Genomic DNA, 15750 nt, shown 5'->3' on the forward strand with positions numbered 1-15750 from the left:
GACTAAGACCATCAGACTTCTCTGTGGATAACACTCATCCTCCCTGTCTCTTCAGCTCGTAACCTTGGGGTCATCTTCAACTCCTCTCTCCTTCTCTGCACAAATTCAACAGACTGCTAAAACCTCCAATTTCTCTCTCTATAGTATCACCAAAATTCATCCTTTCTGAGCACACTACCAGATCCCTTAGCCACACTCTTATCACCTCTCGCTTAGACACAGTAACATAACATAGTAGATGACGGCCGAGAAAGACCTGCATGGTCCATCCAGCCTGCCCAACAAGATAAACTCATATGTGCTACTTTTTGTGCACATCTTACCTTGATTTGTATCTGCCATTTTCAGGTCACAGACTGTAGAAGTCTGCCAAGCACTAGCCCCGCCTCCCAATCTCTGCTAAGCTTCTCACAGGTCTCTTACTTAGCCATCTCTCTCCTCTTCAATCTGTTCAAAATTCTGCTGCACGACTTATATTCCACCAGTGTCGCTATACTCATATTAGCCCTCTCCTCAAGTCACTTCATTGGCTACCTATCCGTTTCTGCATACAGTACAAACTCCTCTTACTGACTTACAAGTGCATCCACTCTGCATCTCCTCAGTACCACTCCACTCTCATCTCTCCCTACACTCCTCCCCGGGAACTCCATTCACTGGGTAAATCTCTCTTATCTTTCCCCTTCTCCTTCACCGCTAACTCCAGACTCTATTCCTTTTATCTTGCTGCACCATATGCTTGGAATAGACTTCCTGAGTCAGTATGTCTAGCACCATCTCTGGCCGTCTTCAAATCTAGGCTAAAAGACCACCTTTTTGATGCTGCTTTTTACTCCTAACCCTTACTCACTTGTTCATTACCCATGTTTTATCACTCCCACCTTAGTAATCCCCTTATTTGTCCTGTTTGTCTGTCCTAATTAGATTGTAATCTCTGTCGAGCAGGGACTGTCTCTTTATGTCCAGTGTACAGCGCTGCATATGTCTAGTAGCGCTATTGAAATGAGAAGCAGTAGTAGTAATTGGAACATTCAGTGTGACATAATATTGAGATATTGTGGGGCTTCTGCATAACAACCCTAAATGAAAGCATGAAGGATAGTTTGCATGGACAGCAGTTAACTACCTGGATGGGCAAACTGGAAGGGCCATTTTGGCCTTTATCTATTGTCATCTGTTATGTTACTGTAATTATACTGCAGTCTAAAATAAACAGAATTTTTAGCAGTTATTTAAAGCTGGTGATCAGTTCAGTTTAACAGAGTTCAAAGTACTTTGGCACACAATAGGTAGCATTGGCAGCCCAAGGCAATCTGCTGCCTGAGGCAAGGATGAGATGGTGCCCCTGGGCCAACCGCCTAACATCTCTCCTTTCATACACTCTCTCTCTCCCAACTCTCTCCCCCTCCCTCCCCCACCACTTCCTCCCCCTAGGCCATGGTCTGGCATCTCCCCCTTCCTTTCTCAACCCCATTCCCTAAGTGCACTTTCTTTTATGGTTTTTCAAAAGTTGTCAGCAGCAGCGATTCCCATACCTGGCCTGCCACTGACACTGGCTTCTTCTCTCTACTGTGGCCCACCTCTCTGATGTAACTTCCTGTTTCCACAGAAGCGGGAACGCAGTACAGAGAAAAAGCTGGCAGCAGGGCAGTGTATGGGAATCACTGTAGTCGCCGCCACCTCTAGGAAAAAAAAAAAGGTAGACTTGGGGAAGAGGATTGAGAAAGGAAGGAAGGAGAAGCCAGACCGCGGCTGGTTTGGGGGGAGGAAAGGAGTGAGATGCCGCTCCATGAAAAGTACTGCCTGAGGCCCCCCACCTCAGTTGGCGTAATTGTAGGGCTACCACTGGTGGTTAGAATGCAAGATAGCTTACCTAAAGAATCCCAGGAGCCCTAATCTGTACTGAATTGGCACCATCACCACGTTTTCATAGGCGGATAATACAGATCCATCATATATTGAGGCACCGCCACTCGTCAAACCTCCTCCATGGATCCAAACCATGACCTGAATAAAGAGAAATAGTTCAGATGCACAGTAAATCATGTCGTTGAGCCAGAAGCTCATTCATAATCTTTCATACAGATTTATTTGAGCAAGGGAATGTGGAGACCTAGGTTTCCACCTGAGTATTTTATTTCTTTTTATATATAACACACAAGGATCTTTCCAGGTTTGAGAGGGTCCAAGATTGTTGGGTAATGATAGGAAGATTCTGTCCATTCCTCAGAGAGAGGGGTACAGTTATAAGAGGGGGACTCAATGAGTCCTTGCTTGGTATCCATGACCGAGGGAGCAATGAGATGCAGCCAGAAAGGTTGTACCTGTAATTGGTAGCATGGAGTGTTGGTACTATTTGGGTTTCTGCCAGGTACTTGTGACTTGGATTCACCATTATTGGAAACAGGATACTTGTTAACATCCAATTATCAGCACTGATTGACTTGTAAACTAATTGAGTTGCGTGCTCAAGTCATAATATGCCCAGATTTGTGTACGCAACTCTACTCCCACTATACAGAATTTGCAGGTATAGGAATAGGTGTTCCTGGAGGCAGAGAATGGGTGGAATGGGGTAGGGAGCAACACTTATGCACAGCAGCCAATTCTTTCTAAACAGAAATAAATCCACAGTTACTGTTGTCTCAGAGCAGCAGTGGTGTAGCCAGACTGCCAGTTTTGGATGGGCCTGAACCTAAAGTGGGTGGGCACAAAAGTTTCTCTCTACCCCCCCCTTCCCCAGCAAAATGTAGTCACACTAATCAGATGCATTTGTAACACAGGGGTAAAGTGCTGCTTTTCAGTGCATCAGGTTTCAGAAAATAATTTATTTCATAGCCTAACACCCTTTTCAATGAGCTTTCAGAGGCCAAAACCTCCTGCCTCAGGTTAGTATAATGCTGTTACAGTATCCTCTCCTGACCTAAGGAAGGAAGTATTGGTCTCTGAAACTTTATTAACACAGGTACCATATTACTTTATCCTAAATTAAAAATAAAATTATTTTCTTTACCTTTGTTGTATGGCCATTTACTTTTTCTCATTGTGTTGCTCCCAGTCTCTAGATTCTGCTTTCCTTCGTCTTTCTCTTGCCAGGGTTTCCTGTCCATTCGTCACCTATGGCTTTTCATCTTTTCCTCACCCTTGATCTCCACATGCCCCTTCCTCTTATTCTCCAGTCTTTCCCTACTCTGTCCTCTCCCTCTTTCCATCTAGCAGCTCCCCTCTTTCTCTCCCCATCCTTCCAGTGTCTCCCCTCTTTCTTTTGTATCCAGCGTCTCCTTTTTCTCCCTACCCTTCCATCCAGTGTCTTCCCTCTTTCTCTCCTGATCCTTCCATCTAGTGTCTCTATCTCCCCTCTCCTTCTATCCAGTGTCTATCTCTCTACCCTTTCCTGTTCAGTCTCCTCCCTCTCTCCACATCCTTCTAGTTTCTCCGCTTTTTCTCTGCATCCTTTCATCCATCTCCCCTCTTTCTCTCCCTATTCTCCCATGTCCAGCAGCTCTCTCCCCTCTAGTCCCTTCTTCCTCTTCTTCCCTTGTCCAGCAGCTCTCCAGCCCCTTCCTCCTCTCCCTCCCATGTCCAGTAGCTCTCTCCCTTCCCTCCAGTCCCTTCTTCCTCTCCCTCCCATGTCCAGTAGCTCTCTCCCTTCCAACCAGCACCTGTCCCTTCCCACTCTCAATTCAGTAACTGTCTCTTCCAAATCTTCCTCCTCCCCTTCTTTCTGACTCTTTCTTTCAGGATCCCATCCAGCCCCTCTCTTCCTCCTTCCAACCAGCACGTGTCCCTTCCCTTTCTCACTCTGACCCTCCCATCCAGCTCCTGTCCCCTCTGCCATCTTCCCCTTTCCTTCCAGCATCTGACCTCTTTCCCTTCCCCTCCCTCTGACACCCCACTGCTGCTAATGCTCCATCTTAAGCGCCTCGCGTCTGCTGCTCTGTCTGCCCTGCTCTGCCTGCAGCTGTAAGCGATTTGCTCATCGGCCCTTCCTTCACCGTGTCCCCCCCTCGCGGAAATAGGAAGTTACATCAGAGGGCGGGACACGGTGAAGGAAGGGCCGATGAGCAAATCGCTTTACAGCTGCAGCAGCGCAGAGCAGGGTAGAGAGAGCAGCTAACGCGAGGCGCTTCACCGTCCGATTCTTCTTTTAAGGTTGGGTTCCGGATGGTCTGCTCCTCGACGGAGCTGCGACGCCGGCGGGGTGGATCGCCCCGCCTTGGTACGACGATGTTGGGGCGGGCCTGGAGGGAAAGTGGGTGGGCCTGGGCCCGTCCAGGCCCAACCGTGGCTACGCCCCTGCAGAGCAGGTGTAACTTTATGTGGTAGCCATCTGGGGGATTGTTTTATTAAAGCAGATAGACATATATACTGCTTTTTTTTTTTTTTGTAACTGAGTGATGAACAGTCACAAATATTTTCGCTCATTTTCAGAGTCCTAACTTTTTTTTTGTATTGTTTCACACGTCGTCGGCGAGCCTTCCTGGGAGGCTACCGCAGTCGGGGAGACCTCACCCCGGGCAAGGGGCCAGCCGGCGCCTCACTCGACGGTACTGGTGGCGCAAGCACCCCCGGTACCGGAGGGGAAGGGCGCAACAGCTCTCCCAGGATCTCTGGGAGAACGGCCCGGAGACTCTCGTGCAGGGCGGCTGTGGAGAAAGACATAGAAGCCGATGCAGGAGTCGAAGTCAGAGTCTGTTCCGGGCGTGGCGGCTGTTCCGGGCTGTCCAAGGTGGAGCGCATTGACACCTCCTGAACAGAGGGTGAGCGGTCCTCCCGGTGCCGATGCCTACTGGGTGCCGACTCCCCAGGCGACCCAGAGCTCTCGGTACCGACGCGGGAAGGAGACCGGTGTCGATGCTTTTGACTTTTTCAAACGAAGCATGTCACCGGAGCTTCCCGGTACTGACGAGGAGGACGTAGAATCCAACCGTCGCTTCCTCGGGGCCGAGGCCGAAGAAGGTCGGTCTCGGGGGGGGCTGTACCGCAGGAGCCCTCAGGATAGGGGGAGACCCACCCGAAGGCTCGCCGCCACCAGCAGGGGAATGGACAGCCCTCACCTGCACTCCAGACGAAGCACCACCGTCCGACGACATCAGCACTAGTGGAGGTCCCGGTACCACCGACGCCGATGCAGCCTTCCGATGTCTCGGCCCCGACGATGCAGAGGGTCGATGCCTCGATGCAATCGATACCGTCGCGGCCGAGGGCGGAGGTCTTGACGCTGTCGACGTCGACGCACTCGATACTCCCGGTGCCAATGCCGACAAAGAGCCCGAGAACAAAACGTTCCACTGGGCCAATCTCGCTACCTGAGTCCTTTTCTGTAAAAGGGCGCAAAGACTGCAGGCCTGCGGGCGGTGCCCAGCCCCCCGACACTGAAGACACGACGCATGCCTATCAGTGAGCAAGATTACCCGGGCGCACTGGGTGCACTTCTTGAAGCCGCTGGGAGACTTCGATGACATGGGCGGAAAAATCACGCCGGCGAAATCAAAACTCGTAATTGCGGTAAGGCACCAAAAAGATGGGGAGAAAAAAACTGGACCCGAGGTCTCAAAGGGGCCTACCCCGAAAACAAAAGAAAACTTATCGGGGCCAAAAACTAGAAATACGGGGAAGGGAAAAAGACCAAAAGGCCCTTCTCCGAAATCCCTTTTTTTTTTTAAAGGCGAAAAAGTCAAAAGACGCACGAGGGTCAACTTAAGGGGCGTGAACGGCGCAAACACGACCGTACCGAGCGCGGACAAAAGAAGACTGACGAACACGAGCCGGTTCGGGCGGGAAGACAGCCGCGCATGCGCGGTGCACATGGGCGCGCAAGGACTAGCAAAGGCCTTTGCTAGTGAAGTTTCCGATTGGAGGGGCTGCCGTGGACGTGACACATCAGTGAGAACAAGCAGCCTGCTTGTCCTTGGAGAATAATAATAATAATCAGGGATCACCGCGCCCTGCCTGGTTACTGCCAAGTTACCACAGGGGCCCTTAATGCCACCTCAATGGATGGCAGTAAGGGCTCCCCTCGCATAGCCATGCAATAAGTGTTTTCTTACCGCACGGCCATGTTTGTCTGGGGTATTTTTACCCGTTGCAGTAAAAAGGGCCCTGGCACACAGGGAAAAAGGCCCTTGCTGCAAGCGCAGGGCCCTTGTTCCCACAGCTTGGTAAAAGGATCCCTGAATACACATCACTGATATGCACCTAGGAGCCTTCCTTGCCAAACAGGTCCTTTTACAAAGCTGCGGTAGAATGTGGACTTAGCTCACCCTTACATGGGTCTTTCCCGCATGCTAAGGATATTTCTACCACAGCCAGAAAATGGTTTATTTTGCATTTTCCAAATTAATGGCCAGGTACTAATGTTAAATACCAAATCATATATTTAGGAAAACTACATATATAGTAAGCAAACCCAGTTATAGGAGGAAAATGACTTTTACTAAAGGAGGAAAAAGCCTCAAGAAGCTCCTTTCCATACACAGCTGTGTTAGGGAAGCTGGGCCTGCTTCATCATAGGCAAAAACCCTCCTGTATTTGTGATACACAGCCTACTTAAGCTAGTTTCAAAAGTTCAAGTGAAACAAATTTCAACTATTTTTAATATTCACTTAGCTTAGGCTGTTTAAGTCTCACCGTTCTTCTTTCTGATGGTATCGAATTTTTCAATGACCGTGGTCAATGTTGGCCATCGTTTCGCCAATGAGGCGTCAGAACCACCAGTCAACATGCCAAAATTCGTTCAGTCTGCCGACGGTCGAAAGAAGGCACTATTAGCATGCAACCATTAACCAAAATTAACTCATGATCCTTTAGTGCCACCTATTTTGTAGGCAGTAAGAGCTCAAGAGCTAATCCTGCACTAAACAGTAAGGGGCCCTTTTACAAAGGTATGTAAGGGCCTAAGCGCATCCAGCACACACCAAATCGGCATTACTGCCTGGCTACCACATGCCCCAGGTGGTAATTCCAAATTTGTTGTGTGTTGAAAACACACGGTAGAAAATGAGATTCTATTTCCTACCGCGTGGGTGTTCCTGGCAGTAATCGGCAGTTAGAAGCAAAGTACAGAAGAGTGGAAGAAAACCAAGTCCAAAAGACCAGTACTGAAACCACAGTGGTAAGAGCACCAAAAATACAGTCCCAATAAACTGTATTTTTGGTGCTCTTACCACTGTGGTTTCAGTACTGGTCTTTTGGACTTGGTTTTCTTCCACTCTTCTGTACTTTGCTTCTTTTGGCTTATTTGTGGAAGATTTGGAACCCCTTTTTCTTTGTGCCCTTTGAGTAATCAGCAGTTGGCACGTGCTCGACGGTTACCACATGGGTAACATGCGAGCCCTTACCGCTAAGTCAATGGGTGGCTTTAAGGGCTCAGGTCATAAATAGACATGCGCTGGTTTTCATTTGGCCTCAGGTCCGTTTTCCGCCCCCCCCCCCCAAACATCCTTTTTCCAGACGCTGTGGAGAAATGGTCCAGCGCATGTCCAAATACACGTGCCCACTGTACTGCAGGCCACCTTTTGGTACGCCTTTGTAAAAGGGCCCCCTTAGTGCATGGCAGTGCCAACATGCTAACTGATTAGCGTAGAAACATCCCCTTTCTGCCCCCAACACACCCTCTCAGCCAAACAATTTAAAAAAAAAACATTTTTTAGCATGTGAGAAGTGTGCGCATGTTTGAAACTTACCATGGGATGCCTCAGAACACCCTTTGCAAAGCCCTTTTTAGCTGTGGTAAGTACTAAGGAGGGGATTCTCTATATGGTGCCTAAAAAATACTGGTGCTGTAATCAGTGCCAAGCAGGGGCGTAACTATGTGGGGCCACAGGGGCCTGGGCCTCCGTAGATTTGGCCCAGGATCCCCCTGCCGACGACCCTCTTGACCCCCCATCCCGCCGCCAACCCTCCCCCGCCATCTGCTACCATTGCTGGCGGGGTCCCCAACCCCCGCCAGCCGAGGTCCCCAATCCCCGCCAGCCGAGGTCCTCTTCTTCCGGCGCAAGGCTTTGTTCTGTTTCTGTGCAGCTGTGTTGCTGGCTGATCTGCAAGGCTTCATTCTGTTTCTGTGAGCCTGACGTCCTGTACGTGCAGGATGTCAGACTCACAGAAACAGAACGAAGCCTTGCGCCGGAAGAAGAGGACCTCGGCTGGTGGGGGTTGGGGTCCCCCGCCAGCAAAGGTAGGCGATGGCAGCGGTGGGGGGGGGGGGTCGAGAGGGTCGTCGGCAGGGGGAGGTAAAAGTTGTTGGTGGCGGCGGATCAAAAATGGCGGGGAGGGGTCAGCGGTACCAGGGGGGGGGCCTAAAATGTGCCCCCTCACGCTGAAGTCTGGCTAAGCCCCTAGTGCCAACTAAGCATATTCTATAATGTGCAGCTAGATTTAGGAGCCAATTATAGAATATGCTTAATTGATATTTCAGCGTCGATATCTGTGTGTATCCATTTACGCCAGTGAAAATCTGGTGTAAATCTCAGCCCATAGATTTAGGTGCGCTGGGCCATATTCTATAACTAGGCACCTAAATTTAGGAACGCCCATTTCCCCGCCCATAACCACACCCTTTTTTGCCTCCACAGGTTAGAAGTTCGGTGCACATCGTTACAGAATACGCTTAGTGAATTGTGCACCTAAATTCTAATCAGTTCCCATTATTGCTTGTTAAGTGCCGTTATTAAGCTATGAACGGTGTTATAGAATCCACGCCAATTTCGGCACCTAAATTTAAGCGCACTATATAGAATCTGGGGGAAACAGCCTAATTCTATAAAAATCGCTAAAAACTGCGCACGCGAATTTGGGCACATAATTTAATTGAATGATCTAATTGGTGCCAACAACTGGCTTTTTAACAAGCAATTATTGGCATTAATTAGAATTAAAATGTGTGATTGTAAATTTAGGCACGGGATCGATGCCTAAATTTTACACGTCAGTCATTTAAGGGGGAGTAGAAATGGAAGGGTCATGGGTGGATCGGGGCATTCCTTTTGGTTATGCGCATAATTATAGAATAAGGTGAGATCCATAACTAATTTAGGCATGAGCATTTGCACCACGTTTCCATTGGTGTAAATGGCTGTGCTGAAATGTAGCACTATTCTATAAACCTTGCCTAATTTTAAGTGTGGTTTATAGAATAGCACCCAATGTGTATTTTTTCAGCACCAATATTTTTGACACCATATATAGAATTTGGTTGTAAGTGCCTTGTTATAAAGTTAACCTTCCACATAATTACAAATATAGTTTAATAGATGTTTTGTTTACTGGTAACTTTGATTTCTTCTTGCGGTGTGCAGGTGTATAAATATTTAGGAACAAACAGTCTTCTGAAACTGTAAAGGTTGGAAAATCGGCTTTTGTGAATTCTTTTAATAAGTCCATGATATCCATCTTCTGCAGACACCTTCAAAACAGAACAACAAAATACTTTTACAGTAAGTTACAAAACATTCTTCCATACTAGTCCACACAGCAAGGTATAGAGGTAATATAATTTAAGTGAAGCCTCATTCCGTCTAGGACATCTAGGTAGGAGTTAGGACTTCCAGTCCCAGATATGCACAGTTCCCCTGAGTATTTTACAAACATACGAGCCTTTTGTAAAATACTGTAAAGATGCCTGGAAAGACATGTGAGGTCAGTGGGAATAGCCATTTTAGTAATAAATATAATAGGAACCTTTTACTGAAGCTTAGGGCCCTTTTTTACCAAGTGGCAGTAAAAGGGGCCCCGAAGCGACGTCGGCGCACAGGTTTGCCATGCAACGAGGTCCCCTTTTAGAGCCACCCGGTGAAAGTTATTTTTTTAAAAATAACTTTGCTAAGGCCATTTCCCAGGGGAGCCCTTACCACTGCTTATTAAGGGCGGGAAGGGATCCTGTGCTAATCCAGCGGTAACTAGGCAGTGCGCAGGGCTGCCTGATTATCATCAGGTAAGCCCCCAGCGCTGAAAAAATAAGTTTTCTTTCAGATCTAGAAATGGCGTGCGGTAGGGGAAGTCACTATCGCCTGGCTACTGCGGTAGCCCGGTGGTAGTGTCAGATTGGCGTGCGACATAGCGGCAGTACCCGTACCGCCGCTTTGTAAAAGGGCGCCTTAGTGCACTAATGGACAATAGGTGGATGTGAAGCGTCTGTTCACGCTTTCCAAAAATACTAGGACTAGGGGGCATGTGATGAAACTACAGTGTAGTAAATTTAAAACAAATCGGAGAAAATATTTCTTCACCCAACACATAAACTCTGGAATTCGTTGCCGGAGAACGTGGTGAAGGCGGTTAGCTTAGCAGAGTTTAAAAAGGGGTTAGATGGTTTCCTAAAGGACAAATCCATAAACCACTACTAAATGGACTTGGGAAAAATCCACAATTCCAGGAATAACATGTATAGAATGTTTGTACATTTGGGAAGCTTGCTAGGTGCCCTTGGCCTGGATTGGCCGCTGTCGTGGACAGGATGCTGGGCTCGATGGACCTTTGGTCTTTTCCCAGTGTGGCATTATTTATGTACTTTTAGCACACATTTAGCACCACTTGGCCTACAGGTATACAAAGGAATGCACAGCATTTACCCCCAAATTCTATAAAATTTGCTAAAAATTATGCATGCAATTTAATTGAATAATTAGACAATTAGTGCCAATAATTCAGATTTTAACAAGCAATGATTGGTGCTAATTGGATTTAATTAAAATTTATGCATGTAAATTTATGCATGCGATCCGCACAAGTCCAATAAAGGGGGCACAGCCGTGGGAGGATTGAGGGCATTCCTTTAATTTATTTGCATTTTTATAGGATAATGGGGATCCGCGTGGATTAGCACCAAGGTTTCATTGGTCGTGCCTAAATGTAGTCACAGTTCCTGGTGCTAAGCGCTATTCTTTAAACGATGCCTAACTTTAAGTGCCATTTATAGAACAGCTCTAAGCGCTTTTTTTTGGTCGCCGATTTTTTAGGCGCCATTTATAAAATTTAGTTCTTAGTGTGAACTAATTCCATTAGTGTAGCTGAGCTTTAGTAAAAGGGCCCCAATAAAAATAAAAGAGCAAAAAAACACTTATTTTTGTCTAAATTCTGAAGTGGTTTTTAATATCATAGAGATAAGCCCATTGGCCCCTCTGTGCAAACCTCAAGTGGACACGTATGCCTTCCCCAGAGCAAGTGTACATGCCAGTGTCTATTTTTTTCTTAAGTATGTGTAACCCGGGCCTCACCCGATATTAGCTCCGGACCCGGCCACAAACACAAACTCACACATTTCTTCAAACTCTACGCTCTCAGGCCACTCGTACCCCACACTTCCATCCAGTCTCCTCACAGTTGAGCCGGGGTGGGTAATGGTCCAGAATAGGGATTTGGGGGTTTGGGAGACACTGTTTCAGTTTTTGGTTTCCACTCAGCTCTCCAATTCAGGAACCACGCGACACACCGGGAAGCTTAATAACAAACGCCAACTCTTTTACTGTAACTTTGGCAACTATTAACTCTTGATTCAGTCAATGATATAAGCTTCTTTATTACTCAATGTCAGACTTCTGTCGTTCCATGGGGAGCACCTTTACCACTGTATTTCTCAGGAATATTTACAGAGATGTTTCTTCCCAGGGCTACAGATTCTCCACTCATGCCTATCCGGCAACCAGATGTAACCCCAGTGCTAGTTCCTCCTCCTCCAGATGCACTCCGTTACCACCAGGCACAGATCCCTTATGGCTGTCCTCCTTCCATGGGTGTACGTACCTCATAGATCAGCACCCCGGCCTTGGGCAGGCTTCTTCCTATCCCAAGCCCTGCTCACGGGCCAGACTCCCCAATCCACTTGAAGATCTGGCTCCTTCTCTAGTTGTTGTAAATGAGACAACAAATGACCCTTGATATTAGCCCATTCTTAATGTGACATTTCAGGATCCCCCTTCTCCTTCTTTGGGTCACTTGGCAGGGGCTTGCAGGGAACCAAAGACCTTTAGGTAACCAAGGACAGTGTCCTGCTCTAATTCTTTTATCTCCTTTAACTCCTCCCAGAACTATCACTCACCCCCTCTTGGGCACTATCTTTTCGCATTTTAGTCCTCCCACCCAGGGACCTGCCAGTGACTCTCTACCAGGGCTCACTCCTTCAGTAATCCCAACCTAACAAGGGATTACAAATGCATGATTTGAATTGTAAAATCAGAAATGCATGCATATTGTTCTAGTGCACATATAATACAATCCCTTGTAAACTGTAACATTTCCTGTGCCATTTAGTGAGATTTTCTTCTTGATTGGTCATTTACAGAAATTTTTCTTTTGTTCGGAATTCATAATGGCAAGGGATGAACACAGTGGATTAAAAATGAATGCTATAAAAAAACAAAACTTAAAGGGTTCCACATGTGTTTGCGTATCAAAAGCCCATAAGGGAATTCACCCTCTCCTCTTTCACATGCCAAAGAATAAAGATTTCTCCAAATTTTCTTTTATCAGCAATAAAATCCACAGGTCAAAATCTGTTCTCAGATATTCAGAAGATGGTTTGGGGTTCAGGAGTTACCCTGACTAATCTTTTGATTTTAAGAGATCCCCCAGTGACCAGGAAAATGTATCCAGTTAAGGAGCAGCGATGCTTTAGGTGTTGTAGGCGTGCGGGTTTAGTTTAGCTGGATAGTGCTGAATATTGGTGGTCTCCATCCAAACAACTGTCCTAAAGCTACATATGCGTGGATAACGTCAACCAGCTACATTTCATGCTTGGTCTTATCTGGTTATATCTGCTGGCTCACTTTAACTGGACACCGGCTTGTTGAAAATTGCACTCTTTAATTCTAGTAAAAACTGCAACATTAGGAATTTGAGTTGATTTGCCATATCTGGTGTCAGAAAAGACATTAAATTTAATCAGTGTTTCAGAGCAGACAAACGGTGACAGATGGTCGAGCTCATTGGACTTATCTCTACATTACCATGTAGAGAGAGATGCAGAGCAACTGCAGGCCTCCTAGGTGAAATTTAAGTCTTTCACCCCCTCTCAAACTTTTTATTTTCCTATCCCCTCTCCAAGATTTGATAATTAAACTCAACAATCATAATCATACCAAACCATCACTCCCAGAACAATCCTATATCTATCTATCTATCTATCTATCTATCTATCTATCTATCTATCTATCTATCTATCTAATATTCTCTCTCTCTCTCACACACACACACACACAAAATGAGGGCAATTGCCAAATGTCATTCATAAGGCAAATGGATTATTCGAAAATTACTCATTCTTTCCTCAGGTTAAAAGTATGTTTTGATGGTTCATTGAATGTGTGTGGCTGTCAGGATCTATTGCTTTGCTTTGACTGCAGCTGCTCTTTGCTGACCCCTTCCTGCAGGTTGAAATACAGGCTGATGGTTCTTTGAACTTGAGTGGTTGTCAGGATCTATTGTTTTGCTTTGGCAGTAGCTGCTCTTTGCTGCCCCCAGAGGCTGTTGCCCTAGACAACCGTCTAAATTTGTCTTAACTGTTGGGCTGGCACCAGGGTTGCCAGATGGGCGGTTTTCCGCAACCCGCCACGGGAAACTTTTGCCTGCGGCGGGTTGCGGTTTTTTGGGCTGGTTTTGTTTTTTTTGTGCGGGTTTTGGGGCGGTTTTTCGGCCGGCGGGGGGTGGGGCTAATGGTGACAGAGGCGGGGTTTGTGACGTTTTGGGCAGGGTTTGCCGACGTATTGGGCGGGAGGGGGGTGATGACGGCGAGGGCGGGGGTGTGTGCGGTTTTTGGGCTGTTTTGGGTGGGAATTTTTTTTTTTATATGGCAACCCTGGCTGGCACTAGAGGGGAATGACAATCAGAAGAATGTGAGGATGGTTGAAATTAACAAATGTCTAACATTCTTCCATATGAAAAACATACATTATACTGTATAAATATATAATACTGATCAGTGATTCACTAAGAAAACATAAATATATAAAGGTCTTACATTGGAGGGTCAGAGGTAGCATTTCTAACACCATTCCAGGGCTCAGCAGGCTGTGGGGGAGAAAATCTCAACGGTCCAACTGGTGGTTTTGCGAATGGAATCCCAAGGTAAGCTTCGACGCGTCTGTCTGTGCCATTTACACTGAGGAGTTTTCCTTGTACTTTTCCGTATTTGGTGACCACAGTGGGCTGGGAAACCTTTTGCCCTTTGTAAGAAATTGCCAACAACATTAAAAGGAAGAATAGCACGGGTGCATGTGTCATGGAAGAAAGCATTCACTGTTACTTGTATACAGGCAGGGCAGATTTCAAAACAGCACATGCCCTCCATAAGCTTAAGAGTGTTGTTAGAGGTTAATAAATACATTGACACTTTCTCTGCCACTTCAGAACTGTTGGTATAATTTTAGGCTTGCCCATAAATTACAATATGATTGACAATCTAACAATCTAACTGTCCACTAGGGTTGTGAATTTTGGCAAAGGATCACAAGACTTTGAAACATAGAAGCAAAAAAAAGATGCCAGAGAAATACTGTCAAGATCATCTGCTGATTCCTGAAATAATACTTGAGTCTTCCCAGTGTCAGGCTCTGAGCTCATATTGAAGTAGGGTAATAAAAGAAAAGCTATTTTCATGTGCAGACCAGCATTTCACTTTCAGTCTTTCCCACACGCAGAACTTGGGAACACAATGTTTGCATAATCAAAACTGTGCACCATATTAAAAAAAAAAAAACAAACAGCATGGAAAGCAGACACAAACCTCTCTAAGTGAATTTTCTGAGGTCATCAATCAAAGCAAAACAACTTGGGTAACTTTGTTCTGATTAACAACAATGTGGGTGGTTTGGGCAAGTCACTTTGCCTTTTGTTGCCTCAGGTACAATTTAGATCGTGAATTTCCATGGGCAGAGGAGTAACTCAAGTACCCGAATGAGTTATTCCACCTTAAATTTGGATTTGGAAAATGCAAGAAATTATAACTGAAATTCAAATTCGAGAAAGCCACCAGAGAGAGAGAGAGAGAGAGAGAGAGAGAGAGAGAGAGAGAGAGAATCAAAAACAAAAAAAAAGAAAGAAAGAAATACAAGACAGAACATGAAAAAAGGATACCCTGAGCCAGAAAAACACCAAAGATGCAAATATTTATCTGACAGAGAATATTTATGTCACCTGCCTGTTCTGCGAACAACACACAGTTCAATTATATAGTCGTGTGAGCCGAGGTTTACTGTGCGTAGCTCACAAAAAGGCAAAGTGAACATAAACAACATCATCCTGAGAAAGGTGTTACTGGATGAATACATTAAAGATAAGTATTGATTTCTGTAAATAGAATCAATTTGATTTACATTAATTCAAAAGCACAAACTCTGGTAAAAATAAATATATTATTTATTTTAGTGCAAATATTGCACTTAGTAATCTATGATCAATAATACCAGTGGTTTTAAAGCTTGAATGTTAAAAATATTATCAGTGTTTAAAGTCCCTACTGAATCCAGCTACTACACTCTAAAATATTTGTTTTCCTTCTATAGGAATCAACAGAATTACTTACAATCACAGGTAGGTATTACATCTAATATAATAAAACACACCCTCAACGTTCTGAGGACAACGTTCTGAAGCCATGAAGCCATCTGACGTCACTCCCAGGCTGAAGGGTTCGTGGATTCATGGTGTGAAGCCTTCAAGCCAGCCAGCCGTCTCTGCCCCGCCCTCGCGTCAAACGTCATGACGTCAAGGGCGGAAAAAAAAACCAAACAAATCCGGCAGCGAAGCGTCAGGGAAGGA

The 15750-nt window shown here is 45.9% G+C and overlaps 1 protein-coding gene across 5 annotated transcripts in view; it reads right to left on the reverse strand.

Annotated features, from left to right (window-relative positions):
* The window catches only part of LOC115470863 (fatty acyl-CoA hydrolase precursor, medium chain-like), an 82771-nt gene that overhangs the window by 42830 nt on the left and 24191 nt on the right, over window positions 1–15750 (reverse strand). For all 5 annotated transcript variants that reach the window (XM_030204455.1, XM_030204454.1, XM_030204451.1 and 2 more), the window contains exons 3-5: window positions 13952–14156; window positions 9265–9403; window positions 1874–2007 (exon numbers count right to left, since the gene is read on the reverse strand). In XM_030204455.1, the coding sequence (XP_030060315.1) occupies window positions 1874–2007; window positions 9265–9403; window positions 13952–14156 (478 nt within the window). The remainder of the gene's footprint in view (window positions 1–1873; window positions 2008–9264; window positions 9404–13951; window positions 14157–15750) is intronic.

Source organism: Microcaecilia unicolor, chromosome 5 (assembly GCF_901765095.1).
Source record: "Microcaecilia unicolor chromosome 5, aMicUni1.1, whole genome shotgun sequence".
Classification (NCBI taxonomy): domain Eukaryota; kingdom Metazoa; phylum Chordata; class Amphibia; order Gymnophiona; family Siphonopidae; genus Microcaecilia; species Microcaecilia unicolor.